The sequence below is a fragment of the Ahaetulla prasina genome, chromosome 5 (genome assembly GCF_028640845.1).
Source record: "Ahaetulla prasina isolate Xishuangbanna chromosome 5, ASM2864084v1, whole genome shotgun sequence".
NCBI lineage: Eukaryota > Metazoa > Chordata > Lepidosauria > Squamata > Colubridae > Ahaetulla > Ahaetulla prasina.
The window spans coordinates 770,810-797,903 of NC_080543.1; the positions used below are offsets into that span (position 1 = coordinate 770,810).

General features: G+C 48.5%; 3 protein-coding genes across 12 annotated transcripts in view; 1 reads left to right on the top strand and 2 right to left on the bottom strand.

Annotated features, from left to right (window-relative positions):
• INPPL1 (inositol polyphosphate phosphatase like 1) overlaps window positions 1–5,419 on the bottom strand; it is a 55,095-nt gene extending 49,676 nt beyond the window's left edge. Inside the window, exon 1 of the mRNA XM_058185252.1 lies at window positions 5,078–5,419. Coding sequence (XP_058041235.1) covers window positions 5,078–5,265 — 188 coding nt within the window. The 5' untranslated portion in view covers window positions 5,266–5,419. The remainder of the gene's footprint in view (window positions 1–5,077) is intronic.
• A 266-nt stretch (window positions 5,420–5,685) lies between these two features.
• Window positions 5,686–25,605, top strand: ANAPC15 (anaphase promoting complex subunit 15). Of its 10 annotated transcripts, XM_058185314.1 has the most exons (6): window positions 5,686–5,820; window positions 7,476–7,633; window positions 21,393–21,518; window positions 21,670–21,729; window positions 23,313–23,453; window positions 25,301–25,605. In XM_058185314.1, exons 3-6 carry the CDS (start codon window positions 21,399–21,401, stop codon window positions 25,346–25,348), a joined length of 369 nt encoding a protein of 122 aa, XP_058041297.1. In that variant the 5' UTR covers window positions 5,686–5,820; window positions 7,476–7,633; window positions 21,393–21,398; the 3' UTR covers window positions 25,349–25,605. The 10 variants fall into 10 exon arrangements, with proteins under 10 accessions (XP_058041297.1, XP_058041300.1, XP_058041296.1 ...); XM_058185317.1 differs by lacking the exons at window positions 5,686–5,820; window positions 7,476–7,633 and adding an exon at window positions 8,550–9,104; XM_058185313.1 differs by lacking the exons at window positions 5,686–5,820; window positions 7,476–7,633 and adding an exon at window positions 19,486–19,679.
• Window positions 9,139–15,944, bottom strand: LOC131199487 (folate receptor alpha-like). Its single transcript, XM_058185293.1, has 5 exons — window positions 15,349–15,944; window positions 12,585–12,720; window positions 10,754–10,942; window positions 10,143–10,278; window positions 9,139–9,669 (listed from the first exon to the last, which is right to left on the bottom strand). The coding sequence occupies exons 1-5, from the start codon at window positions 15,354–15,356 to the stop codon at window positions 9,398–9,400; spliced, it is 741 nt and encodes a 246-aa protein (XP_058041276.1). The 5' UTR covers window positions 15,357–15,944; the 3' UTR covers window positions 9,139–9,397.
• Window positions 25,606–27,094: the final 1,489 nt, after the last annotated feature.

The window sequence follows — 27,094 nt, forward strand, 5'->3', positions numbered from 1 at the left end:
CACTTTTTTCAGTGCTGTAACTTCAAACCATCTCTAAACAAATGCTTGTAAGTTGAGCATTGCCTATACTTTTTTTCATGCTATTTTAAGTTTGAATGGTTATTAAATGAATGGCCATAAATTGAGGACTACCTGAAAGTCATGCTGTATTACAGCTAAGCAGGAGGGCCCATTCACACAACATGGGTAATCCAAGCACTCCCTGGACACAATGTGAGCTGCCACTTTCCTGCCCTATTTTAACCAAGGTAACCCTAATAAGACCACGCCTGGAATATTGCAAGCAATTTTGGTCACCATACTACTTAAAAGATGTTGAGAGTTGGAAAAGGTTCAGAGAAGAGCAACTAAGATGATCAAAGGCCTGGAGACTAAAACATATGAAGAACATTTGCAGGATTTGGGTTTGGCTAGTCTAGAGAAAAGAAGGACCAAGACTGACATGATAGCAGACTTCCAGTATTTGAGGGATTGCCACAAAGAAGGGGGGGTCAAATTATTTTCCAAAGCACCAGAAGGCAGGACAAGAAATAACAGGTGGAAATTAATCAAGGAGAAAAGCAACCTGGAATTAGGAGAAACTTCCTAACAGTGAGGACAATTAACCAGTGGAACAGCTGGACTCCAGAAATCGTGGGCGTTCCATCACTGGAGATTTTAAAGAAGAGAGTGGGCAATCACTAGTCTGAAATGCTTGAGCAAGGGGCTGAGCTAGAAGATCTTCAAGATCCCTTCCAGCTCTATTCTATTCTATTCTATTCTATTCTATTCTATTCTATTCTATTCTATTCTATTCTATTCTATTCTATTCTATTCTATTCTATTCTCACACTTTGCAAGCCCATCACTGATTGCACCTCAGACTAAATTTGCACACTTCATCCCAGCTACAAAACAGCAGGCAAGGAGCAGAGGCGTGCAAATGCCTAGAAGACCCAGTTAAAAAACTTCCTCTCTCTATCAGTTTCTTCCAAAGGATGTTATTTCTTTTATCTTGCCTCCCCCAGTGAGGGAGGGAAGGATGTGGAGGAATCCAGCTCACTGGGAATTTCTGAAAGGGAGAGAGAGAGAGAGAGAGAGAGAGAGAGAGAGAGAGAGAGAGAGAGAGAGAGAGAGATGGTGGTTCGTAATGCAGAATCTTTTTTTACCAGGTTGCATTGAACTGCAGCTGTAATTATTCCAAACAGAAAGTTAAACTTCAGAAAGTAGAACTATGGATCACCCTATTTGATGAAAAGATTGAGGGACCTCAGTATGCATAACCCATCAAAGAGAACAATTAGGATGGACGTGGTAACTCTCTTCCAATATTTGATGAGTTGTCACAAGAAGAGGGGATCAACCTAGTCTCCAAGGTCCCAAAAGCGCTTTTTTCCCAAGAGACAACTGGACTTTCTGGTTTTTCTTTGAAGATGTTTCACTTCTCATTCAAGAAGCTTCTTCAGCTCTGACTGAATGATGGAGAATGGAAAGATTTATTCTCCTAGTCATTTGCATCTTTTTAGCAAGTTGTTAAGATCACCTGGAGGTTTATCTGTGTCCTGGGGAGGTGACACCTGAGTGATGCAAATGGGTGTGGAGCCTTCTTGGAATAGTTGAAAAGACTGTTGTAGATTGGAGATAGATGATGTCATATAAATCCTTCCATTCCCACCTCCATTCAGAGCTGAAGAAGCTCCTTGGATGAGAAGCGAAATGTCTTCAAAGAAGAACCAAGAAGTCCAAGTTGCCTCTTGAAAAAGGACCTTTGGGACAACCATGACAATCTCTACAGACATTCTGGTCTCCAAAGCAAGAGAAGAAGCAACATATATAATGTATATTGGAGGTGGTGACCTTTTGAGAGCTGTATGCAATGAAATTTCATTTTAATGTATGCCCATTAGTGGACCTACAAACTGACAATAAGTTATTCTAAGATTGAAACTAACCAAGGAGAGAAGCAACCTAGAACTAAGGAGAAATTTCCTGACACTGAGAAGAATTAACCAGGGGAACAGAAGTTGCCTTCAGATGTTGTGGCTGCTCCAACACTGGAAGTTTTTAAGAAGAGACTGGACAGCCATTTGTCTGGAATGGTCCAGGGTCTCCTGCTTGAGCAGGGGGTTGGATGAGAACAGCAGTCCCCAATCTTTGGGGAACTAGGAGGCAATTTTGAAACAATTGTCTTCCACAAACTGGGGGTGGATGGGTTGGTTGGTTTCATATGCAACCTACAGCTCAAGCATGCGCAGATGAAACTTCACTTGCTTGCTGGCTGCTTCTGTGGGTCAATTCCTAACAGGCCATGAACTGGTCATGGGCCCTGGCCCAAGGGTTGAAGACCCTTGAAGTAGAAGACCTCCAAGGTACCTTCCAGCCCTAGGATTCCATGAGATAGAAAGATAAAATAGATACAATGGATAGAACAAATGGAAAATAAATCGACGGATGGATGGACGGACAGACAGGTAGAGATGATAGACAGACAGACGGACGGACGGACGGATGATAGGTAGGTAGGTAGGGGGGAGAGAGAGAGAATGAGAGACAGACAGACCAACCGACCAGAAGTTGCCTCCAGAAGTTGTGGGTGCTCCATCACTAGACGCTTTTAAGAAGAGAGTGGACGGCCATTTGTCCAGTCTGGCAAAAGGTCTCTGACAGGGGGCTGGTCTAGAAGACCTCCAAGGTCCCTTCCAGCCCTAGGATTCTGAAACACAGGACGTCTCGTTCCAGCAGAGAGGCGTGGAGAACGAGGAGGTTGGCACATACAGCCCTGCCAGTGTTTCCTTCGTGTTCTCACACCAGGGGCCTTTGCCAGCTCTGGGAGGGTGCCAGGGGGTGGCTGTAATGAGAGGGGTATAAAAAACAGGCCGCTTTCTATTTTTTTCTCTGGTGGGGTTTTGTGACCGGCTCAGCAGCTGCCAATGTCCAGCGGCCTCTTCATCCGCCACAGCAACAGAACAGGCTGTGCCCGGTCGGGAGGAGAGAAAGCATTGCAGGACAAGGAAAAACTAGCTAGCACCAGACCTGGCACTGCTCCCGTTTCTCTCCACCTGTGGTGCCCACCCACCCAACCCCATCCCAGCAGCCACCAGTGCTTGAAGGTTTGGCTGTGTGTGTGTGTAGGACGGAGTCCGTCCCTGGAAAAGCAGAAATGGCTACATCACCAAAGTATCCCAGGCACCGTGTGTGTGTGTGTGTGTGTGTGTGTGTGTGTGTGTGTGTGTGTGTGTGTCCCTTCCAGCCACTTTCCTCTCCCGTTTGGCAGCTGCCACCCCCTCCCCACTCTTCCAGCAAGAGGGGCTGAGCCCAGGATCTGCTGCAGGGAGGGCAGGAGGATCCTCGCAGCCAGGGAGACCTTACTTGCTGGGCATACAACAGCACCAGCGGAAATCCTGCAGGGTTTTCCTGTGTGTGCGCTTGTGTAGTTTCTGAGTGTGAGACACAGACACAGAGAGGGAGGGAGGGAAGATAAACAGAGGAAGGGAGAGAGAGGAAGAGAAGGAGGGGGAGGGAGAAAGAAACAGAAGAAGAGAGAAATAGAGAGAAGGAGGGAAGAAGGAATGAAGAGAGGAACACAGATAGAGGGAAATAAAAAGGGAGAGGAGGAGTGGGAGAGAGAAAAGGAGGGAGAGAAAAGAGAGACAGACAGATATATGGATAGAGGAGGGAGAAAGAAAGACTCTTGCAAACCCTATTTGGAAGCCCACCCAGCCCCACAAAAAAAAAACAACCCACTCCCCACCTTCCCTGCCTCCCACAATAACTATTTGGCAGTCCACCCCAACTGTGTCCCCTTATGAGTGGAAAATCAAAACCAGAGCCGCCCCCCCAGGACTGACTCCTCCCCCCTCCCCCACAAACCTTCAGTTCTAACTTCTCCTCTAGTTAAGCCTTGGTCTCCCTCAGTTTTACTTCATCTGCTTCTATCTCTCCCCCCCCCCAATGATGGGGGGAGTCCCATCCCACCCTCTCAGGATCCAGGGAGGGCAGAGAGAGGCTGGCAGCGGGAGGGAAGGAGGGAGTTGTGCCCCTCCCCATCTATTCTGGGCAGGAGGAACCCAGGAACTCTGCTGTCCCTCAGAGGAAACCACAGGCGGGAGACTGGGGCGGGGGGCGGGTGTGGGGGAGGCAAGAGCTGCCTTAACTGCCCCCCACCCAAGGCCTGGAAGCCTCCAGGTGCCTACAAGGGGGGCCTGGCTCCACATTTGGCAATTTTGTAAGATTCGTGGACTTCAACTCCCGGAACCCCCGCAGGCGGCATAGCTGGGAGCTGAAGTCCCGAAGTCTTCAAAAGGGGCCAGAGTTGGAGAGTCCCGCCGGCCTCAAGAGCCAAGCTGGTCCCTGACCACGCCGCCTGGGGGATTCTGGGAGTTGAAGTCCACAAGTCTGAAAATCGCTGAGTTTGGCGACCCCCGGCCTGAAAAGCCAAGCTGGGTCCGGACTCCGGAGGACGGGCGACGAAGCCGCACAACAACGCGCAAAGCGCCCCCCCCCCGGTCGCCTTCAGGCCGCCCGGGAGGAGAGAGCCCGGGAGGCGGCCACGCGCTCCTGCCCGCCTTTGGACTCGGGCTCCCCTGGGCAACTGGGGGCTCTTGCTGGGGCTGCTCGGAAGTGCCAATCCAAAGCGCTTCTGAAACGCCGGTGCCGCCCGGGCGGGCGCGGGAAGCGATGCACGCCGGCAGCTGCCCGGGGCTTTTCTGGCCAGAGGGGCAAGGAAGGAATCGGGACAGGCGCTGAGATTGCGCAGCCCGAAGGCTCCTCTCGGGTGACATGGCGGCAGGAAGGTCACCCCCGGGACTCCAGCGCCAGGCTGGGCTGAGGGGGGCCGGGAGGGAGGGAGGGAGGGAGGGAAGGAAAGAAAGAAAGAGGGAGGAAAAGGGAAGGAAGGAAGGCAGGAAGGAAGGCAGGAGGCTTGGCCAGAGCCGGCTCAGCCGCTGCCCTCCAGGGAACGCGGAGCTCGGGGGCGGCTGGAGAGGGTCGCCCCTGAAGCCTGCAGCGGCCGATGGCGAGGGGGGGCGCAGGAAGGGGGTCCCCAGGCGCTCCCCGCCCACCCCCCTCCCCTCCCCTCCCCGCGCAGCCCCCCACTCACAGCACGCAGAGGGCGAAGGCTCCGGCCACGCTCTCGCTGTCTCGCACCAGGAAGCTGCCGTCCCGCCCGGCCCGCGCCAACAGCTCTTCGGCCGCCGCCCGGCTCAGGTCCTTGTGGTACCAGAGCGGCGGCGCCCCCGGTCCGGAGCCCGGCCCGGCCGCAGGGGGACCCAGCGCCGCCAGCGCCATGGCCGGCCCGGGGGCGGCGGGTGGGGGGCGCTCAACAAAGGCCGGCGGGCCCGGAGCCCCTCCGCCCACCCCCGCCTCGGCCCCAGCGCTGCATGGCCGCCCGGGACCCCCGCCCGCTCAGGGCATGCCCGGCCCCGACGCCCACGCCCCTCCGGCCAAGCCGATCGCGCCGACTTCGCCCGCCGAGCCCTCCGGCCGCTTAGCGCTTCTTCGCCGCAGGGGAGGCGGCCGGCGGGACCCCGAGGAGGAGGAGGAGGAGGAAGCCGCGCGGTGCCCCGAAGCGTCGCCGGGGAGCTCGGCCGGCCTGCGCTTCCTGGGGCGGCCCCTCGGCTGGGTAGGCGGGGGCGGCTGCCAAAGGGGCGGCCCTCGCCTGCCTGCCTGCCTGCCTGCCGGGCGGGCGGGCGCCGGCTTGGCCAGGGGGAGAAAGCAGCCCGCTGCGGGCTACCTCGAGGGCATCGGCCCGAAGGCCCCCACAAGAGCCGCGCAAGGCAGGGGGGGGAGGGCTCCGCTTTTGGCCCGGACCCTCCTGAAGCCGCCAGGCCCCCCTCCCGCCCTGTAAGGAGGAACTTGGCGGAGGGTGGGGGGAGGGCTATGGAGGGGCTCCCCGGGGAATCGGGGCGGAGTCTGGCGAATTCGGGCCGGGGCTCTCGGAAGCCGCCTTTGCTTCCCAAAGTGTCACTCCGGAGTCGGGAGGTTGGTTGGGGGAGCGCAGCCTTGGCGAGAAGAAAACGGGGCTCAGGAAACACCCGGAGTCCCCACCTTTCAGCATTTGCAGGACTGGAGGAGGGGATTTGAGGGGGGGGCTTCTGGTCCAACACCTTGGGGGGGGGGATTCCTCCTTATTTCCAGTTTGAATCTCCCCCCTGCAGCTTCCTACCTGTTGATCCTTGTTTCCCATCCCCCCCCCCGCTTTTAGAATGAAACCCCCTTCTTCCCTGGAGCAGCCCCTCAAAGATTGGGGCTCCCCTGCACCCAAACCGTCACTCACCCAGCATGCAAAGCCCATATTTGGGTTTCCCATCTTGGCTGAGGCTGGCATGATGGGGGGCCAGCTTTTAAAACGACACAGGACAGCTTGTCTGAAGTGGCACGGGTGGTCTTCAACTTACAACCACAATTGAGCCCAACGTTTCTGTTTTTGAGTGAGATATTTGTCAAGTGAGTTTTGCCCCATTTTACTTATCGGTGATTCGCTTAACAACTCTGGCAAGGTAGGTCATAAAATGGGGCAAAATTCACTTAACAAATGTTTCACTTAACAGCAAAAATCTTGGGCTTAGCTGTGGTCGCAAGTCGAGGACTACCCATGTGGTATTCTGACTCCTGGCTGCAAAAATTGGGAACCACTGAAAAGTGGAAATTTCTAAGTCACTTATGGTGGTACAATTGAAGGGACTGTCTGGTCAGTTTTTCTGATGGAAAAAGTGATGGATAAAATCTGAATGCCGACTTCCCAGAAGGATGAATCATCTTTTTATCTGATTTGGAAAGATTATAAGAGTTGCACTAATAATAATCGCTTTTATGGATAATTAAGCTTACATTTAATCATGTAAGCTATGATTGAATGTTGAGATATATTATCTTGGGCTGTTAATTTGTACAGGTAATCCTCAACAGTCTTTCATTTAGCGACCAAAATTATAACGCCACTGACAAAAGTAACAGGATCGGTCCTCGCACATGCGACCAATGCGGCATCCCCACGGTCACGTGACCAAAATTCAGGTGCTTGAGACCAGCGGCCCTTCTGGTTCCTTCCAACTCTATCATTCAAGACTGGTTTGGGAATTCTAGGAGTTGAAGTCCACACATCTTAAAATTGCCAAGGTTGGATGTCTCTGCCCTACGTAGTTCAGGATTTGAGGGGGGTCCATGAATCGACCCACCCACTCCAAGGCTCAGAGAGCGTCTGCTTATAGCCCCCTCCGATTACTGAGTGCCAAGAGGGGGGAAGGGCCTTAGCCCCCACCCGTGTGACCTTGGTTCCTCCTGAAATCATTGGGGCTTGATGGTCAAGAACATTTATAGAGCTGCCCGCAGTGGGCGGCTTACAGAAGACCCCAACACATACCCAAATAACCCCCGTCTCCTCCTCTTGACAACCACACGAACCCCTTGGTGGGCTCCCTCTGTGGTCTCCACTCCTGTTGGCAAAATCACATCTTCAGGGCCTCTTGGAAGTGGCATCTAATATTTTATCTCCACAGGGACAATGTTTCACATGGAAAAGGCCTTTGTCCTTGGTCCCACCAGACCAGATGGACCTCCTTAAAGAGGAGGGACCCCTAATGCTCCCCCTGCCTCCCTGCTCTGGCGGATGTCACTGGGAAAAGACGGTCCTTCAAATAACTTGGCCTGAAACCAGGTAAGGCTTCAAAGGCGACAGCCATCATCTTGAAGCAAATCGGCAGCCAGGGCAGCTCCTGCAAGACAAGGGGACCTGTGTGCAAACCTAGCCTTGCACAGAACCATGCGGGTCACCACAGTTTGAACCAATCAAAGTTTCCAGATACTCTTCAAGGGCAGCCCCAGGTAGAGCTCATTGTAGCAGTCAAGACAGAAGCTGACTAGAGTGTAGGTGACTGTGAACAAGGATTGTTGGTCCAGAAAACTGTTATTTTAGCTAAGGTGGGGGGAGCTTTGGTGGGAAAGCCAAGTACTCCATTAATCCCCCACCCCTATTTTGCCGCTTGGGAAGCCTCCTTCCAGAGGGGAAAGCTTGTGGTGGTGGGGAAGTTTCCCACCAAAATGCACAAGACACACCTCACACCCACTGTGTGGGTAGAAACTGAAAAACTGCACCTCCCACCCCAATGCCCCTCTCCCCTTGTTATTGCCACCAGCAATGGGCCTATATGAGCAGCCAACGCCCCCTGCTGGCCACCAGCAAAACCTCAGATGGGCAAGGAAAGATCAGAAGCCCGTTTGGAGTTTTATCGGAAGCAGGAGAACCAACATCTGGATAGGCCCATTCAGCCTCTCTTGCCCAGGTTTTTTGGCTTAAACCTGTGGTTTCTTTGGTTTTTGGCTTGGTGCGGGCGTATGAATTCAACCTTGCCATCAAGGCTTGTTCAGGGGACTCTGATGAATTGCAGTCATAGGGTGTTCAGAAAACTGCATTTGTGTTTGCAAGCAGGGCCCGTTGGCACCAGGGAAGTCACTGCTTTTACAAATCAAAATATTGTGTGTGGGGGGAGGGGGGGTTGTGATTTTTTTTTTGTAGAAAGATTTCTTTGGGGCCCAGAACTTCTGCCAAATCTCCCGTTTTATGAAGCTTGAGGAACAAGCTTGCTTCTCCTGGGATGTTAAACCAGGATTTCTCAACTTTCTCACGTGTGGATCCCAGAATTCTCCAGCTAGCCATGAATGATAGGGTTGGAAGGGACCAAAAGCATCACTTAAGTGCTGTGTTTCTTAACCGTGACCACTTTTAGATGGATGGGCTTCGTTCAACTCCCCAGCCAGCCATGGAAATTCTGGGAGTTGAACAAAGTCCAGCCATCTTAAAAGTGGTCAGGGTTGAGCAACACTGGATCAGACCCAAGTCTGCCCACCATTCAATCCAGCTGTGTGAGACCTACCAAAAAGCCTGGAGATGCCAGCTCCATGTTCCCCCCAGCTGCCCAACCAAAACGGCCGTGGAGGCCAGTGCCCAGCCGCTGGAGGTGGGGAGGGGACTTGTCCACTGCACTGCAGGAACTGGGCACACCCCACCGCTGCACCCTGTTAACCACATTGTCCAGCTGGCATCCAGTTGAGGCCCACGGCAACAGTTGTGTTGTCAAAAGAAGGAAAATGCCTGACTTCTGGCTGAGTGCTACGCCTCACCTGAACAGGTAAGGGACAAAAAATCTCAGAAACACTACTGGCTGTAGAAGACTTAATATTTATTCTTGCACCTCTGTATGTGGCATTCTTGTGATCAACATCACGGTCAGCTTCCCATCCAAAGGAGAGCAGGAGTTCACGAGAACCTCCTGCAGACGCACTTGGGTGAGAGGTCTGGATGAACAGCTGTATCTCGGGGGGCTCCAAAGCCCCATAGATTCCTGCCATGGCGGGGGAGGAGGGTTTCCCCTCCTTGCTGATGTTAGCCAAAGTTTTGGGGAGCCAAGTGTCGCTATCAACCTCAGAGCAGGCCCAGGAGGGCTGAAGAGAGCAACAGAGTCAGGGCTGAGTGGAAGGCCAAGGTCTCCCCTGAAGACGCGTAATACTTGGCCACTGCTTCGTTGGGGTTGCCGTTGACAGGATCAAACCACATCTGGATGCAGCGCCCGCTTCCCCGGGAGAAGGTGGTGTATTTGTAAGATTTGCTCCAGATCTTCTCGCACAAATCTTGGGGTGTAGGGAACACCCTCTTCATCTTCTGACACATCGAGCCCAGCGGACAGTTATTGATTCCTGGGATGAAAAGAAGAGTTTAGGGTCTCCTGCTTGGAGTAGAAGACCTCCAAGGTCCCTTTTAAGTCTGTTATTCAGTGGAACAATTTTTGCCTCTGAAAGTTGTGGGTCTCCATCATTGGAGGCCTTCAGAATTGGAATGATACAGGACAAAGAGGTCTAACCTTAGGAACTTTAAGCTTTGTGGACTTCAACTCCTTGCTGGCTGGGGAATTCTGAGAGTTGAAGTCCACAAGGCCAACTTCCACTTTGCGGGCAGGACAAACTCTTTCCACAGGATCTCTACTCCTCCATAAACCCCACCAGGCCTTCAAAGTTTAGTGGCTCCCTTGTGTCCTCCGAGCGGAGGTCTCTGCCTCATTCCAGATCAGTCTTTCCTACCCCAACGTCGGGGAAGTGGCCCTGATCCCCGTTCTCGGGGCCCATGGCAGTGTGGGGGGAAGGAACAACAACAGGTTATGGAGCCCCCTGACCTTTGGTCCAGTTCCAGCCTTTGTGCCAGTTCTCTTTGCAGGTCATGTCATCTTGGCAATCCTCCCACCAGCCCTCGCAGTCTTCCTGGCACAGTGGCACATCCAGGATTCTCTCCTTCCGCCAGCTCTGGTCCACCTGTGGGCAGAGGAGAATATCTCTAGTTCAGGGTCCTTGGTGTTCTCTGAGCTGGTTGTTTTCTTGCTGACGTTTCATGACCCAACTAAGGAACATCATCGGTGTTAAACAGGTGATGTTTCATGACTCAAACTAGTGCTGATGATGCTACCTAGTTTGGGTCATGAAACCTCTGCAAGAAAACCACCCAGCTCAGAGAGCACCAAGGACCCCTCCACACTTGTGAGCAGAAAGAAAAGATGGGTAGGGGGCTACTTCCACTTCCAGCTCCTACAATTGTCTGGTGTGATGGCTCCCTAAAACCAGTTCCATCCTGGCTCTCCTAGATCTGTTAGGACCATCTGCCCCCAGGGGGTCTCCAACTGCCACCAACTTGGGTGTCGAGGAACCTGAGGCACCAACCTCCATGATTCCACCTGACAGTTCTCTGACTTGGTCTGCAGGCATCAAGACTAAGCCCAGCCTGGCTGCCCACCTTGCTAATCCAAGGGCCCAGGTTGGGGGAGCATTCATAGAGACAGGTGTCTTGGATGAAGTGCTTCTTGCATTTCTGCGACATGGCCCCACAGTGGTTCCAGTTGAAATTGTACAGGTAGGAAGCATCTTGGTGGGCCGCTTGGCTTGTGTTGAGTGTGCAGCAGGCATTGTCTTTCCAGGGCGAGCACTGGGGGTGGAGAGAAGCAGAGAGAGGGGCTGGTTTGAGCCGAGGAGGGTCTAGTGTCCTCTTTGGAATGGGGCATCTTCTCCCGAGAAGTTCTCAGGTTCCCAACTAGCAGCATTCCCAGCCCACCCAGATTTCCCCCTGAAAGCTGAGGCGATTCTGGGAGGTGGGATTGGTGGACATCTGCAACGGGGCTCTACTGCTCTTGCTGAAGGTTTCTATAGAACAAGGACTGCAAGACCTCAAAGGAACGTCCTTTAAGGCGTGGTGGGAACCTCCAGACATTTTCTATCTGTTAAGGTACTTAAGATATCCTTAAATAGTTCTCAAAAATTGTTCCTCAACCCCTGGACATCCTGAAAGTCCATAAGACAACTGGACTTTCTTGGGTTTTTCCCATGAAAACGTTTCATTTCTCATCTTCAGTTCTGGAGAACTTCTTGGGTGAGAAGTGAAGCATTTGAAAGGAGAAAAACCAAGGAAGTCCAGATGTCTTTTGGAAAAGGCACCTTTGGGCCACCTGTGACTGAGAATGATTGACAATCTCCCTAGACATGTGTGAACAAATGAAGTTCATTTCTCCCCAAACTCTCCTCCTCTCATCTCAAGACATGATGGAAGCGTCTATAGGCCACCCCTCTGCTTAGTATAGGATCTGCCAAAGCATCTTGGGGGAGAGGAAAGACCCCCCAGGTTGCCCCTTCATGAGTCCACCTGCTCCTCTGGTTGACTGCAGCTGATCCCAAGAGCTGGCAGTCCGAGGAGGAGGAGATCAGGAGGAGGAAGAGGAGAATGAGATGATTTCTGTCCAAAATACAGGATACAAGTCCTCAGCTTACAACAATTTTTTTAAAAATTTGAATTTATCCCGCCCTTCTCCGAAGACTCAGGGCGGCTTACACTGTGTTAAGCAATAGTCTTCATTCTATTTGTATATTATATACAAAGTCAACTTATTGCCCCCAACAATCTGGGTCCTCATTTTACCTACCTTATAAAGGATGGAAGGCTGAGTCAACCTTGGGCCTGGTGGGGCTTGAACTTGCAGTAATTGCAAGCAGCTGCTGTTAATAACAGACAGACTTAGTCTGCTGAGCCACCAGAGGCCCCAACAATTCATTTAGTGACTGTTGGAAGTTACAACAACACTGAAAAAAGTGACATGACCGTTTTTCACATTTATGACCATTGCAGCATCCCCATGGTCATGTGATCAAAACTCGAATGCTTGGGCAACTGACTCATATCTATGATGGTCGCAGTGTCCTGGGGTCACGACCTTCTGACAAAGTCAATGGAGAAACCAGATTCACTTAACAACCATGTCACTAACTTAACTTCACAAACGTGGAGAGAAAGATCATAAAATTGAGAGCAAAACTCACTTAACAAATGTTTCACTTAGCAACATCCATTTTAGGGCCCATCGTGGTCATAAGTTGGGGACTACCTGTATATGAGCTGGAGAAACCTCTCTGGGTCAGCCCTGGGTCTCTCAGACTGACCCGCAACCACCATTCCAACAGATGGGTTTGGAATCCCAGGCCAGACAGTCCTCAAAACCCCTTTCCAGCCTCGCTTCCGAAGACCCTCAGAACCCAGACTGTGGTCAGGTCCCAGGACCGCTTCTGCCCTGTTTTTCTACCTGCTCGTGCAGCTTATCCTCCGGGCCCGGCTTGGTTTTATGGTGCTTGGCATCCATGCAGACGTTCAACATAGACTCCTGGGCAGTTGCCATCGCCAGGAACAACAGGACCACCTGCCCCATGGCACGCATCACCCTGCCGGCAGAGAGAGAGAGAGAGTGAGTTAGAGAGGAGGGGAGCCTGCTGGGAGTGGGAGGATTCCCTGACCCACACATTCCCTGCATCCAGTTTGGGTCACCACACTATAAAAAAGATGTTGAGACTCTGGAAAAAAGGGCAGAGAAGAGCAATCAGGATGGTGAGGGGACTGGAGGCTAAAACATATGAAGAACATTTGCAGGAACTGGGCATGGCTAGTCTGGTGAAGAGAAGGACCAGGGGAAACAGGATAGCATACCAATATTTGAAGGGCTGCCCCAAAGAGGAGGGAGTCAAGCTATTCTCCTAAGCACCTGAAGGCAGGACAAGAAGCAATGGATGGAAACTCATCAAGCAACCTAGAACTAAGAACTGTCGAAGACTACTTCAGCTTCAGTTGCAACAATACACGAGCACACAATAGATTTAAGCTTAATGTTAACCGCTCCAATCTTGATTGCAGAAAATATGACTTCAGTAACAGAGTTGTTGATGCTTGGAATACACTACCTGACTGTGGTCTCTTCCCAAAATCCCCAAAGCTTCAACCAAAAACTGTCTACTATTGACCTCACCCCATTCCTAAGAGGTCCGTAAGGGGCGTGCATAAGAGCACCAGCGTGCCTACCGTTCCTGTCCTATTCTTTCTTTTCGTCATATCCAATTAATATAGTTATTACATACTCATACTTATATATAGGCTTATATATTGTACAATCATTTCATGCTTACGCTTGTATATACTGTGTGACAAAATAAATAAATAAAAAAATAAATAAAATATGGAAACCAGTGGAAGGGAAGTTGCCTCCAGAGGTTATGGGTGCGCCATCAATGGAGGTTTTCAAGAAGAAACTGGGCAGACACTTGTCTGGAATGATGTAGGGACTCCTGCTTGAGCAGGGGGTTGGACTAGATGACCTCCGAGGTCCCTGCCTGCCAACTCATTCTGTTAGGTCTAAGCACCAAATGTCTAAGATGGCCAAAATCCCAATCATTTGAAGTTCTTTGAAATTATACATGGAGAGCAGGTGGTGATTTTGTAAGGTCAACCTCCTTCCTCAGGTTAATGGAGTTCGATTTTGGGTCCCCCCCGCCTCCCCCTCCCCCCAAAGTTACTGGCTGCACCCATCCTCTTGCCTTTTGGGGTGCAACAGGCTGAAAAACTGTTCAACCTGATTTTCTCTTCAAGGCCAAAGAAGAGATAAATGGCTTTAAGCGATTTTATCATATCACAAAACTATTGTCTATTAATTATTAAGAGAGTTTCTCTAGCAGGGAGATGGGTGGTTTCTAAATATAACTATAAACAAAATATCCAGTTTTTAAAAAACTTTAAGTGATTTTATCATATCACAAAACTATTGTCTATTAATTACTAAGAGAGTTTCTCTAGCAGAGAGATGGGTGGTTTCTAACTATAACTATAAGCAAAATATCCAGTTTTTAAAAATCTGTAAATCTACCAACAAAGTACTGGGAATGGGAAAAAAAGGGAACCCCTCCCCACCCCCAAACTACAGTAATAGGAGCAATTTTTTTTTTAAAAATAATACTTCTAAGATATACAAAGCATATTGCAAACCAAACATTAAATCTGAAACTCTACCAAAGAAATATTTGCATATGTAGAGTTGAAAACACTCAATGGAAATTTAAAAATGGAAAGTAAATATTAGTCAAAGAACTATAGGAATTTCCATTAATTTGGGGTGGGGGTGGCTGGTTCTTAAATCCCATTTCTTCTTTATAATATAAAAGGAAAAACAGGACTGAAATGCGGGTTGCCTTAACCCATGATTTATTTAACCATGTTGCATTAAGCCATGATGCACTTAACCTGGTTTCTTGAACTAATCATAATTGGCAGTTTTGAGAGAGAAAAACTGAGCAGAATGCTTTGGCCTGCTGGGGAAGACCGATAGGGGTCTATAGATGACCCTCCCCCTCTATTATTTGGTGGGCAACAGGTTGGGAAATCAATTCCTTGGCTTACACCACCATAAGACTGGGTTTTCTGCTTCCAGAGTCCCACAGAAAGATGATTACTCAAGATAATGGAGATTGAGAGATTAGGAAAAGCTACCATCCTCTCTAGAAGACTCGGGGGAGATGGGAAGGGGCTTTATTTATTTCTATCCCACCTTTTTTGTGTTTATAAATAACTGAAGGCAGTAAACATATCCAACATACTTTCCTCCTCCTATTTCTCCATAATAACCACCCTGAGAGGTGGGTTGAGCTGAGAAATTGAGAAGGACCGAGCCCAAAGTCACCCAGCTGGCTTTCATGTCCAAAGCAGCACTTGAACTCACAGCCTCCCACTTTCAAGCCTGGTGCTTTAAACATAGACCAAACTGGGTCTCTAAAGCACTAAACACCACTGGTTGATAAGAGGCTTAATCTAGAACCTGCCCACTTCACGAGGGGTGGGCTTTGACTCCCAGAAACCCCCAGCTGGCCTGCCAACCCTAGACCCCCATATACCACAGCCATCTCTCAAAAGTAGAGCCCCCGAGGCTGTTCCAGGTAAAGTCAGACCTTCCACCCCACCCCATGGCTGAAGTCCTTTGATGGAGAAATTGCTGCCCTTCCCTCCCACCCACCCCTCCAGGTGCATCATACCTGTGCATAGCAGCTTCTGGTCAGCAACTGCCTTCTGGCTTTAATACTGGAGGCTGGCTGGTTACAGGTGGAGCCACTTTCCTGCAGGAGGGCCAGCACAGAAGGGAGAGCAGAGGCTGGGGAGGAAGGGAGCTGCAGCTGCTTCTTAAAGCAGAGGGGTCAGTCCAAAGATCAGGAGATTACTCCTTGCGCGATGATTGGACAAGGATCCAGTCTCACATCTTGGACTTTTTCCTTTGCCCAGCTCCGAGATGCTGTAAGGGGGGGCAGCTCTTCCCCTCAATCCTCTCAGGTAGTCAGACTCTCTGATGGGAGTTGTAGTCCAGCAGAGCTGGGTATCACTAAAGGGGGAAGAAAAGGAAGAGGTTCCTCAGTAATCCTTCCTGACCTAAAAAGCTGCAGGAGTTTTTACTCAGAGGAGTCCTATGTGTGGGGAGGGGGTCATGTGATGTGAACCTCCAGCAAAGGATTCACAGAAAGGGCTTGGCCTCTTTTTTGTTTCCTTTTCCTTTTCCTCTGTATCATGTTGTGCAAACAAAAATGCTTCTTGGCCAAATCCAAAAAAGTTAATTCAGCAGAAACTGCTCACTTGGCCAATAAAAATTCTATTCTATTCTGTTCTATTCTATTCTATTCTATAAGCCAAGTGTGTTGAATTCACCCAGTCGGAGTGCTTTGAAAACCATTGCTTGTGGTTAAGCGTATTTTGATAATCCAGCCAACCATGGTTTATTCATTAAGCCAGGATTAGACTGAGAGATGGTAAATTTCAACCTTACTCTGGAAAGCTTGCTGATAAATATTTAGGGCCAGAGCAATAAGGTAGCCCACCTTATTCAATGCATGTGTTTTGTGAGAGGTGTGAAAACTTGACTGATTAAAGATATGATGGATGACAGATGTGGGCCTCATCTATCCCCATACGATGAGCATAATTTGGAACGTAGTGGGAGTAAGTGGTAAAGGAGAGAGGAAGGAAAGAAAGAAGGAAGAAAAGAAGGGAGGGAGGGAGGGAGGAAAGAGGAAGGAACAGAAAAGGAAGGAGAAAGGAGAGAGAAAAGAAGGGAGACGGAAGAAGAGAAAGCAAGAAGGGAGGGAGGATAAAGGAAGGAGAGGAAGGAAAGGAAACAGATAAGAGGAGGGAAGGAAGGAAACCAAGGGAAAAAGGAAGGATAAATAATCTGAATGAAAAGATCCGATTGGCTGTCAAGATGTAAGTGAGTAAGGAAATGAAAGTGTAGCTTTAATTGCAGACAAAAGAAGTAAACTCTCTATCAGAAATAATAAGTTGAGGTCATTTAGATTTTTCCAAGTGTATATTAAAATGGAAATCCATAAGTGGGTATCAGCTGCAGTTTAAAGATTAGCTCTCCTGTAAATAGAGTTAAGAAGAAGAATCAGAAGTAAATTCTGAGAAAAATTGTGCGGTGCTCAATGAATACCACTCAGAAGATAAATAAATTGGAGAAACTGACCGTATGCCACACCCTCTGCCCTGCATGCCACCTGCCAACCCAGTTGGTCCCTGACCTGCCAGTGAACCTGCAGACAATAAAAGAACACAACAACTTTTCTGCTGATTCCGACATCCAGACAGAGAATGACGAAGTGTGTCAGAGATAAGAAATTGGCAAACTCTAGCAACTTAATTAGATCCTAGAAAAGTCCCTTCCAGATATGACAGTTCCTCAGAAAATATTTCCTTCCCCATTCAAGCCATTCATCTGGAGGTCATCATCCTTGACTCACAGAAGCTGACAGCTGCATATAATCCTTTAGGGCAGAAAGTTATATTTCCACTCTACTGAAGTATTCTCTGGTATTCCCTAGATAAGGGGCTAAATTCAAGGCCACTTAGATGGACCTCTATATAAAAATTAGCAGCCTTTTAAAAAATAATTTATGACCACTTTTGATCACCGTCTGTTTATTTGCTTTCAAATAAACTTCACCTCTGCTTCAGGCAATTTTCCTGCATTTTTTTGGGAAACCTGACTCAGATCTGAACAGAATTTCTTCCGAGAGACAGAGAACGAATCAAAGAGACCAATTCATGTGTGAGATTAAACTAAAGATGGTTTGCAAGGACAGAAGGATAGTTAAAAAGTTTACGAAGTTCCTGAAGAGATTTTGAAAGATTCCACAGGCAGCAGCTCATAAGCGTTTGAAAATTAGCAGTAATTTAAGAACCAATAGAGACCAAATTAGTAAATAATAATTTTAAAAAATCAGGGAGTGTTAAATGCCAGATTTTACCCAAAAGAGAGACCTAGGTTGAATCCACGCAAAGATGTCAGTTGAGTTCACCATCCATAGTTAACTGCAGAAAAAACAATGGCTACCCACCTGCCTTCCATGGAGGACCTGTATACTGCACGAGTCAAAAAGAGGGCTGGGAAAATACCTACAGATCCCTCGCATCCTGGACATAAACTGTTTCAACTCCTACCCTCAAAATGACGCTATAGAGCACTGCACACCAGAACAACTAGACACAAGAACAGTTTTTTCCCAAACGCCATCACTCTGCTAAACAAATAATTCCCTCAACACTGTCAAACTAGTTACTATTAATCTTCACATTGTTCCCATCACCCATCTCCTTCCACTTATGACTGTATGACTGTAACTTTGTTGCTGGTATCCTTATGATTTATATTGATATTGTTTCCTGATTATTTGTACCCTATGACTATCATTAAGTGTTGTACCTTGATGAATGTATCTTTTCTTTTATGTACACTGAGAGCCTCTGCACCAAGACAAATTCCTTGTGTGTCCAATCACACTTGGCCAATAAATTCTATTCTATTCTATTCTATTGATGAACTTATCTTTTCTTTTATGTACACTACGAGCATATGCAGTATATGCAGTATATCCTTGTGTGTCCAATCACACTTGGCCAATAAAGAATTCTATTCTATTAACTGAGATTTAAAGAGCTACAGATTTACATAGCAGATTATGCTGGGTTATTGCTGATCTTGGTTAGGTTTTTCTGTATCCTAGTTCATGTGTGAAACCAGCCTCTTTGGGTCATGCTTCAACTTTGTTTGACTGCAAAAACGTATTAATTCAGTGGAAGATGCCCTTCGGGAGAGGAGGAACACAGCGCCCATCATCCCCATGCCACTTGTGGACAATGGGTACTCTATTTATTTATTTATTCATTTTGTCCCACAGTATATATAAGCATAAGCATGAAATAATTATACAATATATAAGCATATATATGAGTATGTAATAACTATATTAATTGGATATAACAAAAGGAAACAATAGGACAGCAATAGTGCTCTTATGCACGCCCCTTACAGACCTCTTAGGAATGGGGTGAGGTCAATAGTAGAGACAGTCTTTGAAGAGACAGCAGTTGAAGCTTTGGGGATTTTGGGAAGAGACCACAGAGTCAGGTAGTTTATTCCAGGCATTAACAACTCTGTTACTGAAGTCATATTTTCTGCAATCAAGATTGGAGCGGTTCCCATTTAAGCTTAAATCTATTGTGTGCTCGTGCTCGTGAATGTATCTTTTTTTTTATGTACACCAGGAGCGTATGCACCAAGACAAATTCCTTGTGTGTCCAATCACACTTGGCCAATAAAGAATTCTATTCTATTCTATTGTTGCGACTGAAGCTGAAGTAGTCTTCGACAGGAAGGCCATTGCAATAAATGATTCTATGAGTTAAACTCAGGTCTTGTCGAAGGCGGTGATGACCTGCAAAGCATAAAATATTAATTTTAATGGTTTAGTTTTTAATGTCTGATGTTTTCATGTTTTAATCCTATAGTTGAATAGAAGGCAGGCAGGCGCCGGGTTGCAAAACCGCTTAATTTTTTCATTAATATTTTTCAAATATTTTGCTTGGGAAAAGCGCCTGGTTTCTTGCGCAGGCGCACTGTGCGCTGCTTTGGACTGGCGTGGCAAGCGCAATGCCTGCTGTGAAAGCGTTGGGTTGAAATCCCAGGAGGGACGCGCTTGAAAAGCACACGTGATGGCAAGCCTGGGCGTCGCTCTAGGACATTTCATCTTTGTGATAGCGTTGGAAACTAGGGACCGGAAGTGCATCTTCAAACGGTTCCCTAGAGCGACGAAGCACTTCCGGCTCTTTCTAGTAGCCGCCCAGAATTAAAAAATCGCTTCCGGGTTGCGGTGGGAGTACTTCCGGCCGTGATTCTCCCGGCTTTCAGCCTCCGCCGGTGGCAAGTGAGGCTCCGTCGGCGCCGGCAAACGCGGAGAGTGACGGGGAACTGAGAGCGGAAGGCCCGCCTCCGAATGCCGGAACCGCGGGGTGATTTGTCTCTTAGACCGGCCTACCTCGCAGGGTTGTTGTTTCGGGGCAAATGAAGGGGAAGAACCCTGAAAAAGGCGGGGGGGGGGGCTTGAAGGGGCGTCTGGATGACCCTGGGAGACCCTCGAGGCGCTTTAAATCCCTTGAGGGGCCCCCTGGTTGAAATCTGGTTATGGAAATTCAGTGGAAATGTATTTATTTTATTTATTTATTATAAAGTTTCTTTGCGTTATCAAACTATTCTGGCCACTTGCAGCATAAAAACTTTAAAAAGCATTAAGATCATCAGACGTAAAATGACAAAACTAGATAAATTAAGATCATTGAATGAAATTGAGCATATTTCATAGATTTATTTATTAATTAGATTTCTTTATCCTGCCTTTATTACTGTTTATTTATTTATTTATTTTATTAGATTTCTAGACCGCCCTTCTCCCGAAGGACTCAGGGCGGTGTACAGCCAAGATAAAAATAAACAATGTACAATTAAAAACTAAATTAAAAAACTTATTATACTATTGAGCCGAAAAAAAATTAAAATATTTAAAATCTAAAAACCCCAATTTAAAACTTAAAATAAAATTACTATTATAAGTAACTCCAGGCTGCTACCGTCCATAAGCCTCCTCCCACTTCCTCTTTTCCCCCCCAGTACAACAACCCTGCGGGCTGGGCTGGGCTGAGAGACAGAGAAGAAAAGGTCCCATCTCTCAGGCAAACACTCTTCGGGTCAAAGAAATGCCTCTTTTCCTTTACAAAAACAAAATGAGACTTTCCCATAAAGGTAGCTCCTGCCACCATGGCATCACAAGAGAAAACTTTGAATGGAGAGCCGCTATGGAGATTGTCAGTCATCCAGGTCACGGTTGTCCTGAAGGTGCTTCTTCTTTTTTTAAGAGGCAACTGAATTTTCTTGTTTTTTCTCTGAAGACGTTTCACTTCTCATCCCAGAAGCTTCTTCAGCTCTGACCGGATGGTGGGGAAGGGAAGGATTGATGCTCCTTGCAGACAGCCGGTCATTGGCATCCTTTGAGAGGGTCGTTGAGGCCACTTGGAGGTTTACCTGTGTCCTCAGGGTCTCACCTGAGTGGTGCAAATGGGTGTGGAGCTAAAACCTATTTGCAGCACTGAAGACTCAGACAAACCTCCAAGTGGCCTCAACGACCCTCTCAAAGGATGCAAAGGAACAGCTGTTTGCAAGGAGCATCAATCCTTCCCTTCCCTACCATCCAGTCAGAGCTGAAGAAGCTTCTTGGATGAGAAGCAAAACATCTTCAAAGGAAAAAAAAAAGAAAGTCCAGTTGCCTCTTGGAAAAAAAAGCACCTTTAGGACTTGAACGGAGATACTAGGTGCCATTAAATCATTTAGCAAATGGATCTTCTCCAGGATGAGGTTCTGCGCTTAATTGGGCCCCCATTGCCTCCGTAGCTGAGTCGATCCGTCCGATCCTCTTTTTCCTCCAGGAAATGACCATTAAAAATAGTGTTTCTCAAGCTTGGTGGGTTTACCATGGGTGGACTACAACTCCCAGAATTCCCCAGCCAGCTATGCAGCTAAACACAGATTCAAAGCGACACACAATGCTCCATTTGCAGCTCTTGGCTTCCACAATTGAAGCACAGAGAGACTTAATTTGCATCGAATGTGCAGATCTGGATGGTAGGGAATCCCGCCCTGACACCACCACCACCTCCTCCTCTTTGAGGGTCTTACCTCTCATCAACCCCTCTTTCTGACCCCCAGGGAGCCATGTCCACCCTCTTCCCTTCCCTGTTCCCGCGAGTCACCGAAGCTCTATGGTTCAACCTGGACCGGCCCTGCATGGATGAGAATGAATTGCAGCAACAGGAGCAGCAGCACCAGGCCTGGGTGAGCGGGGTGGGGTCACCTTCCTTTGCTTCTCCCCTCCCCCCCCACCCCTCAACGTTGCCCCCTGCCCGGCCTTTAGAAAGGGTTGACAACCTTGGCTCCCTCTGTTTTTCCTTCCGAACATCATTCCGTGCTTTTCTCTCCTCTTCAGCTGCAGAGCATAGCTGAGAAAGACAATAATTTGGTGCCAATCGGGAAACCAGCATCAGAGGTAAGAGCTAATTTTCCCCGTGGCACCAGCTGAGGATTTGGGGGGTGGGGTAGGAATCTGTACAATGATGGGTGAAAGTTGAGAATATTAGAGCTTTTAAAATCACCCCTTGCACAAAGTTATAAGCGGAGATTCATGTGAGTGAAACACCAGCTCTCTGGTTGCAATTTAGAATAGAATAGAATAGAATTTTTTATTGGCCAAGTGTGATTGGACACACAAGGAATTTGTCGTGGTGCATATGCTCGCAGTGTACATAAAAGAAAAGATACGTTCATCAAGGTACAACATTTACAACACAATTGATGGTCAATATATCAATATAAATCATAAGGATTGCCAGCAACAAGTTATAGTCATACAGTCATAAGTGGAAAGAGATTGGTGATGGGAACTATGGGAAGATTAATAGTAGTGCAGATTCAGTACATAGTTTGACAGTGTTGAGGGAATTATTTGTTTAGCAGAGTGATGGCCTTCGGGAAAAAACTTCTCCCACTTATAAATGTTATTAACAGGTAGGCCTCGATTTACGACAATCACTCAGCCCAAAATTTCCATTGCTAAGTGAGACAATTGTTAAATGAATTTTGCCCCATTTCTTGCCACTGTTATTAAGTGAATCACTGCATTTGTTAAGATAGAAACACAGTTGTTAAGTGAATCGGGATTCCCCCATGGACTTTGCTTGTCAGAAGGTCGCCAAAAGGGGATCACGTGACCTTAGGAAACAGCCATGGTCATAAATAGGAGTCGGTTGCCAAGCATTCTGATCACCTGGGGATGCTGCCATGCTTGCAAGTGTGAAAAACCAGCCATCTTACTTTCCTCAGTGTCACCTGTAAAAGGCTTAAGAAGTAGCTCTGCTGGCTGGCTTGGTATCCCATTGTGGAGGCCCTATGCTGGGGTGGGGGGTTAGAGAAAAGATTTCCCCACCTCCATGTCGATGGGATGAGTTTTTTTGCATTCTGGAATTTCAAGCTGGCCATGGGAAGGAGATGACCGCACCAGCGCTTAGACTTGTATACCACTTCACAGGGCTTTATAGCACTCTCTAAACCAGGGGTCTCCAACCTTGGCAACTTTAAGACTTGTGGACTTCAACTCCCAGAGTTCCTCAGCCAGCAAAGCTGGCTGAGGAATTCTAGGAGTTGAAGTCCTTCAGCCTCTTGCCCCCCAACAATCTAGGTCCTCGCTTTACTGACCTCAGAAGGAGGGAAGGTTGAGTCAACCTTGAGCCGGTCAGGATCAAACTCCTGACAGTGGGCAGAATTACCCTGCAATGCTGCACTCTAACCACTGTGTCACTATGGATGGATGGATGGATGGATGGATGGATGGATGGATAGATAGCCCTTAGACATATGCCACTTCACGGTGCTTTCCAGTCCTCTCTAAGTGGTTTACAGAGCCAGCCTCTTGTCCCCAACAAGCTGGGTCCTCATTTTACCCACCTTGGAAGGACAGAAGGCTGAGTCCCCCTTGAGCCGGCAGCTGGCAGTGAGCAGAGTCAGCCTGCAATGCTGCACTCCACCCGCTGCGCCATCAGGGCTCTCAAGATGGCTGCCTCTGCTTTGCCTTAGCAGACTTATGACGAGGAGGAGGAAGAGGACGATGAGGACGACGAAGACAGCGAAGAGGACTCCGAAGATGATGAGGACATGCAGGACATGGATGAGATGAACGACTACAACGAGTCCCCCGACGATGGGGAGATTAACGAGGTTGGGCTGTTGAGAATTTGTCCCCCCTTCTGGCCTGGAGAAACGCCTGTGGCTTTCTATAAGACAAGGAAGATCCCCCAGCCAGCCCTTCCCTGGTTGCCAACTGGCAGAGGCAGGGACCGTCCCTTAAAAGAAACATTGGCTGGATAAACAACCCAAACATGTTTGCATTTATTTATCTGTATATCATGTATTTCTATCCCCCTTTCTTACTTTTACAAATAAGGCAGTGAACTTCTCCAGCACATCTTCCTCCTCCTATTTTCCACAGAAAAACAACAACCCTGTGAGGTGGGGTGGGGTGGGGTGAGAGACAGAGAGAGACTGGCTCAAAGTCATCCAGATGGGTTCATCCCCGAGGCAGGACTAGAACTCACCGTCTCCTGGAGATTGGCCCATTCCTGAGGTTATGAATGCAGGAAGTGCTAGGAAGTAGACTTCGGCAGGGGCCTGGGCTTAAGTTTGTTCTCCCCTAGGGGCAGAGCTGGTGGTCTACCGCAGGGGGTCTCCAACCGTGGCCACTTTAAGAGCGGTGGACTTCAACTCCCAGGTTCCTCAGCCAGCAAAGCTGGCTGAGGAATCTAGGAGTTGAAGTCCTTCAGCCTCTTGCCCCCCAACAATCTAGGTCCTCGCTTTACTGACCTCAGAAGGAGGGAAGGTTGAGTCAACCTTGAGCCGGTCAGGATCAAACTCCTGACAGTGGGCAGAATTACCCTGCAATGCTGCACTCTAACCACTGTGCCATTATGGATGGATGGATGGATAGTCCTTAGACTTATATGCCACTTCACGGTGCTTTCCAGCCCTCTCTAAGTGGTTTACAGAGCCAGCCTCTTGTCCCCAACAAGCTGGGTCCTCATTTTACCCACCTTGGAAGGACAGAAGGCTGAGTCCCCCTTGAGCCGGCAGCTGGCAGTGAGCAGAGTCAGCCTGCAATGCTGCACACCAACCACTGCGCCATCAGGGCTCTCAAGATGGCTGCCTCTGCTTTGCCTTAGCAGACTTATGACGAGGAGGAGGAAGAGGACGATGAGGACGACGAAGACAGTGAGGAGGACTCCGAAGATGATGAGGACATGCAGGATATGGATGAGATGAACGACTACAACGAGTCCCCCGACGATGGGGAGATTAATGAGGTTGGGCTGCTGAGAATTTGTCTCCCCTTCTGGCCTGGAGAAACCCCTGTGGCTTTCTATAGGACAAGGAAGATCCCCCAGCCAGCCCTTCCCCGGTTGCCAACTGGCAGAGGTCTCTGTGGAGATTCGGGGCCAGGCGGGGACCGTCCCTTAAAAGGAACATTGGCTGGATAAACAACCCAAACATGTTTGCATTTATTTATCTGTATATCATGTATTTCTATCCCCCTTTCTTACTTTTACAAATAAGGCAGTGAACTTCTCCAGCACATCTTCCTCCTCCTATCCTCCTCCAACAACCCTGTGAGGTGGGGTGGGGTGGGGTGAGAGACAGAGAGAGACTGGCTCAAAGTCATCCAGATGGGTTCATCCCCGAGGCAGGACTAGAACTCACCGTCTCCTGGAGATTGGCCCATTCCTGAGGTTATGAATGCAGGAAGTGCTAGGAAGTAGACTTCGGCAGGGGCCTGGGCTTAAGTTTGTTCTCCCCTAGGGGCAGAGCTGGTGGTCTACCGCAGGGGGTCTCCAACCGTGGCCACTTTAAGAGCGGTGGACTTCAACTCCCAGCACAACTGACTGGGGAATTGCGGGAGTTGAAGTCCACAAGCCTCAAAGTGGCCAAGGTGGAGAGCCCAGATCCACAGGGTTGCCTTGCAGCAGTCATTCTATTCCTCTAAGGCTTCTCCCACTTTCTCCCTCTCCTCCCAGGTGGACATGGAAGGGGCAGAACAAGACCAAGATCAGTGGATGATCTAGAGGTCGGACAAGCGGCCACTGCTGTGAATGGCAGTCCGTAGGCACCGAAGGGGTTCCTGAGCCTGGCTGCCCCCACCCAGACCCACATGGGTGTCCTGCGCCCGCTGTGACTCTCTGCCAGGGAGGGGGCTCTGAATGGCAACTGCCCTGTGAGCTGATCTCCTGTGCTGCTCTGCTGACCGCTGACCCACTGACCAGAGCGAAAGCCTGAAGGGGTGTGCCTGTTTCTCCCAGCAGGGCCAGGGCTGCGCCTGCTCTCTTTCTCTTTCTCGTTGGTGGCCTTCCTGCTCTCGGTTGAAGCTTTTTTGTAAATAAAATATTTCTTTTTTTTACTTGACCTGTGCTTCATCTCCCTTCCTCTTTCGAGCAAGAATACAGGTAGTTTTGCAACAGTGGCAAATATAATGTAGCTCGGCTGTAGGATGAAGGTTTCTTCTCCGTGTTTGTGGGTTGGTTTCCGAACATTTCATTACCCGGTTAAGTAACATCTTCAGTGGAGTTTAGGGGAAGATAGTCCTTAATATACGACCAGAATTGAGCCCAAAATTTATGTTGCCAAGCGAGACGGTTACTAAGTGAGTTTTGCCCCATACTATGACTTTTCTTGTCCCAGTCATTAAATGAATCACTGGCGATATTAAGTTAGTAACATCTTTGGCTAGAAAGGTCGCAAAATCGGTCAAAGCTCACTTAACAACTGTCTTGCTTAGCAAAGAGAATTTTGGACTCCATTCTGGTTGTAAGTCGAGGACTACCTGCTAAGTGAGGGGTGGGTCGCCAAAATCCTTTCCTGATTCAGAGCTTCCTCTGCAGTTTGGAGAAATCAATTCAAGGTAATTTCTTCCACGTTTTCCTTCTATTGGATGGATTTATTTCCATTAGGGAAAGTGGAGGTGGGGTTAGGGCTACTGCAGGGAGATACAGTGCATGGGAGAATCGGTGCTCTCACCTTTGTAAATAATTGAAATGCTTTTCAGAATGTTTCTGGGTAGAACTGAACACCACAATGCAAAATTTAACACAATAAAGCACAAATCACAAGATCAAACAAGGCCAAACCAACATTAAGAAAAGAGACACATACACACACATTCCACAATATCTGAGAATGGACAACCTAGTCCAGGGGTCTCCAACTTTGGCTACTTAAAGACACTCTTGGCTGGCTGGGGAATTCTGGGAGTTGAAGTCCACCAGTCTTCAAGTTGCCAAGGATGGAGACCCCTGCCCTAGCCAACATAGAGAAGGTGTTCTCATAAACTCCAGTTCGCTCAGGTTGCAACCAGGCGTTGTGGGACAAACATGGTTTTGGAAGACCACTAACCATCATTAGAGATAACCCGGCGGCATCTACAAACTTAAAATTGGTGGCTTTGCTTTCTCAGGAAGCGCTCACATATGAGCAGGTCGGAGAATGGGAATTTTGTCAATTCTGCACCAGCCGCTCAAGTATCATATCTTGAGGACTGGGCAAGGAAGGTCCAACTTGGAGATCTTACTGCACCATCCATGGACGCAACGTGGAATCTTTACAGCAAGTCAGCAGTTTGACTTAAGCTTCAGTTACAAATTATGGTGGATGTAAAGAGACTCCAGAAGGAAATCAAAGCTTCCTTCATTCCATCTCTTGTACAGGTAGCCATCAACTTAACAAGCACAATTGGATTTCTGTTGCTAAACAAGATGGTTGTTAAGTGGGTTTTGCCCCATTTTACGACCTTTCTGGCCACAGTTGTTAAGTGAATC

Coding starts and splice junctions, on each gene's coding strand:
- LOC131199487 (XM_058185293.1), bottom strand. Junction 10,279..10,753: donor TGGGCCCTTGGATTAGCAAG/GTGGGCAGCCAG, acceptor CTCTGCCCACAG/GTGGACCAGAGCTGGCGGAA. Junction 9,670..10,142: donor AGGCTGGAACTGGACCAAAG/GTCAGGGGGCTC, acceptor TTTTCATCCCAG/GAATCAATAACTGTCCGCTG.
- ANAPC15 (XM_058185314.1), top strand. CDS start 21,399: ATGTCCACCCTCTTCCCTTCCCTGTTCCCGCGAGTCACCGAAGCTCTA. Junction 21,519..21,669: donor AGCAGCAGCACCAGGCCTGG/GTGAGCGGGGTG, acceptor TCTCCTCTTCAG/CTGCAGAGCATAGCTGAGAA. Junction 21,730..23,312: donor TCGGGAAACCAGCATCAGAG/GTAAGAGCTAAT, acceptor GCTTTGCCTTAG/CAGACTTATGACGAGGAGGA.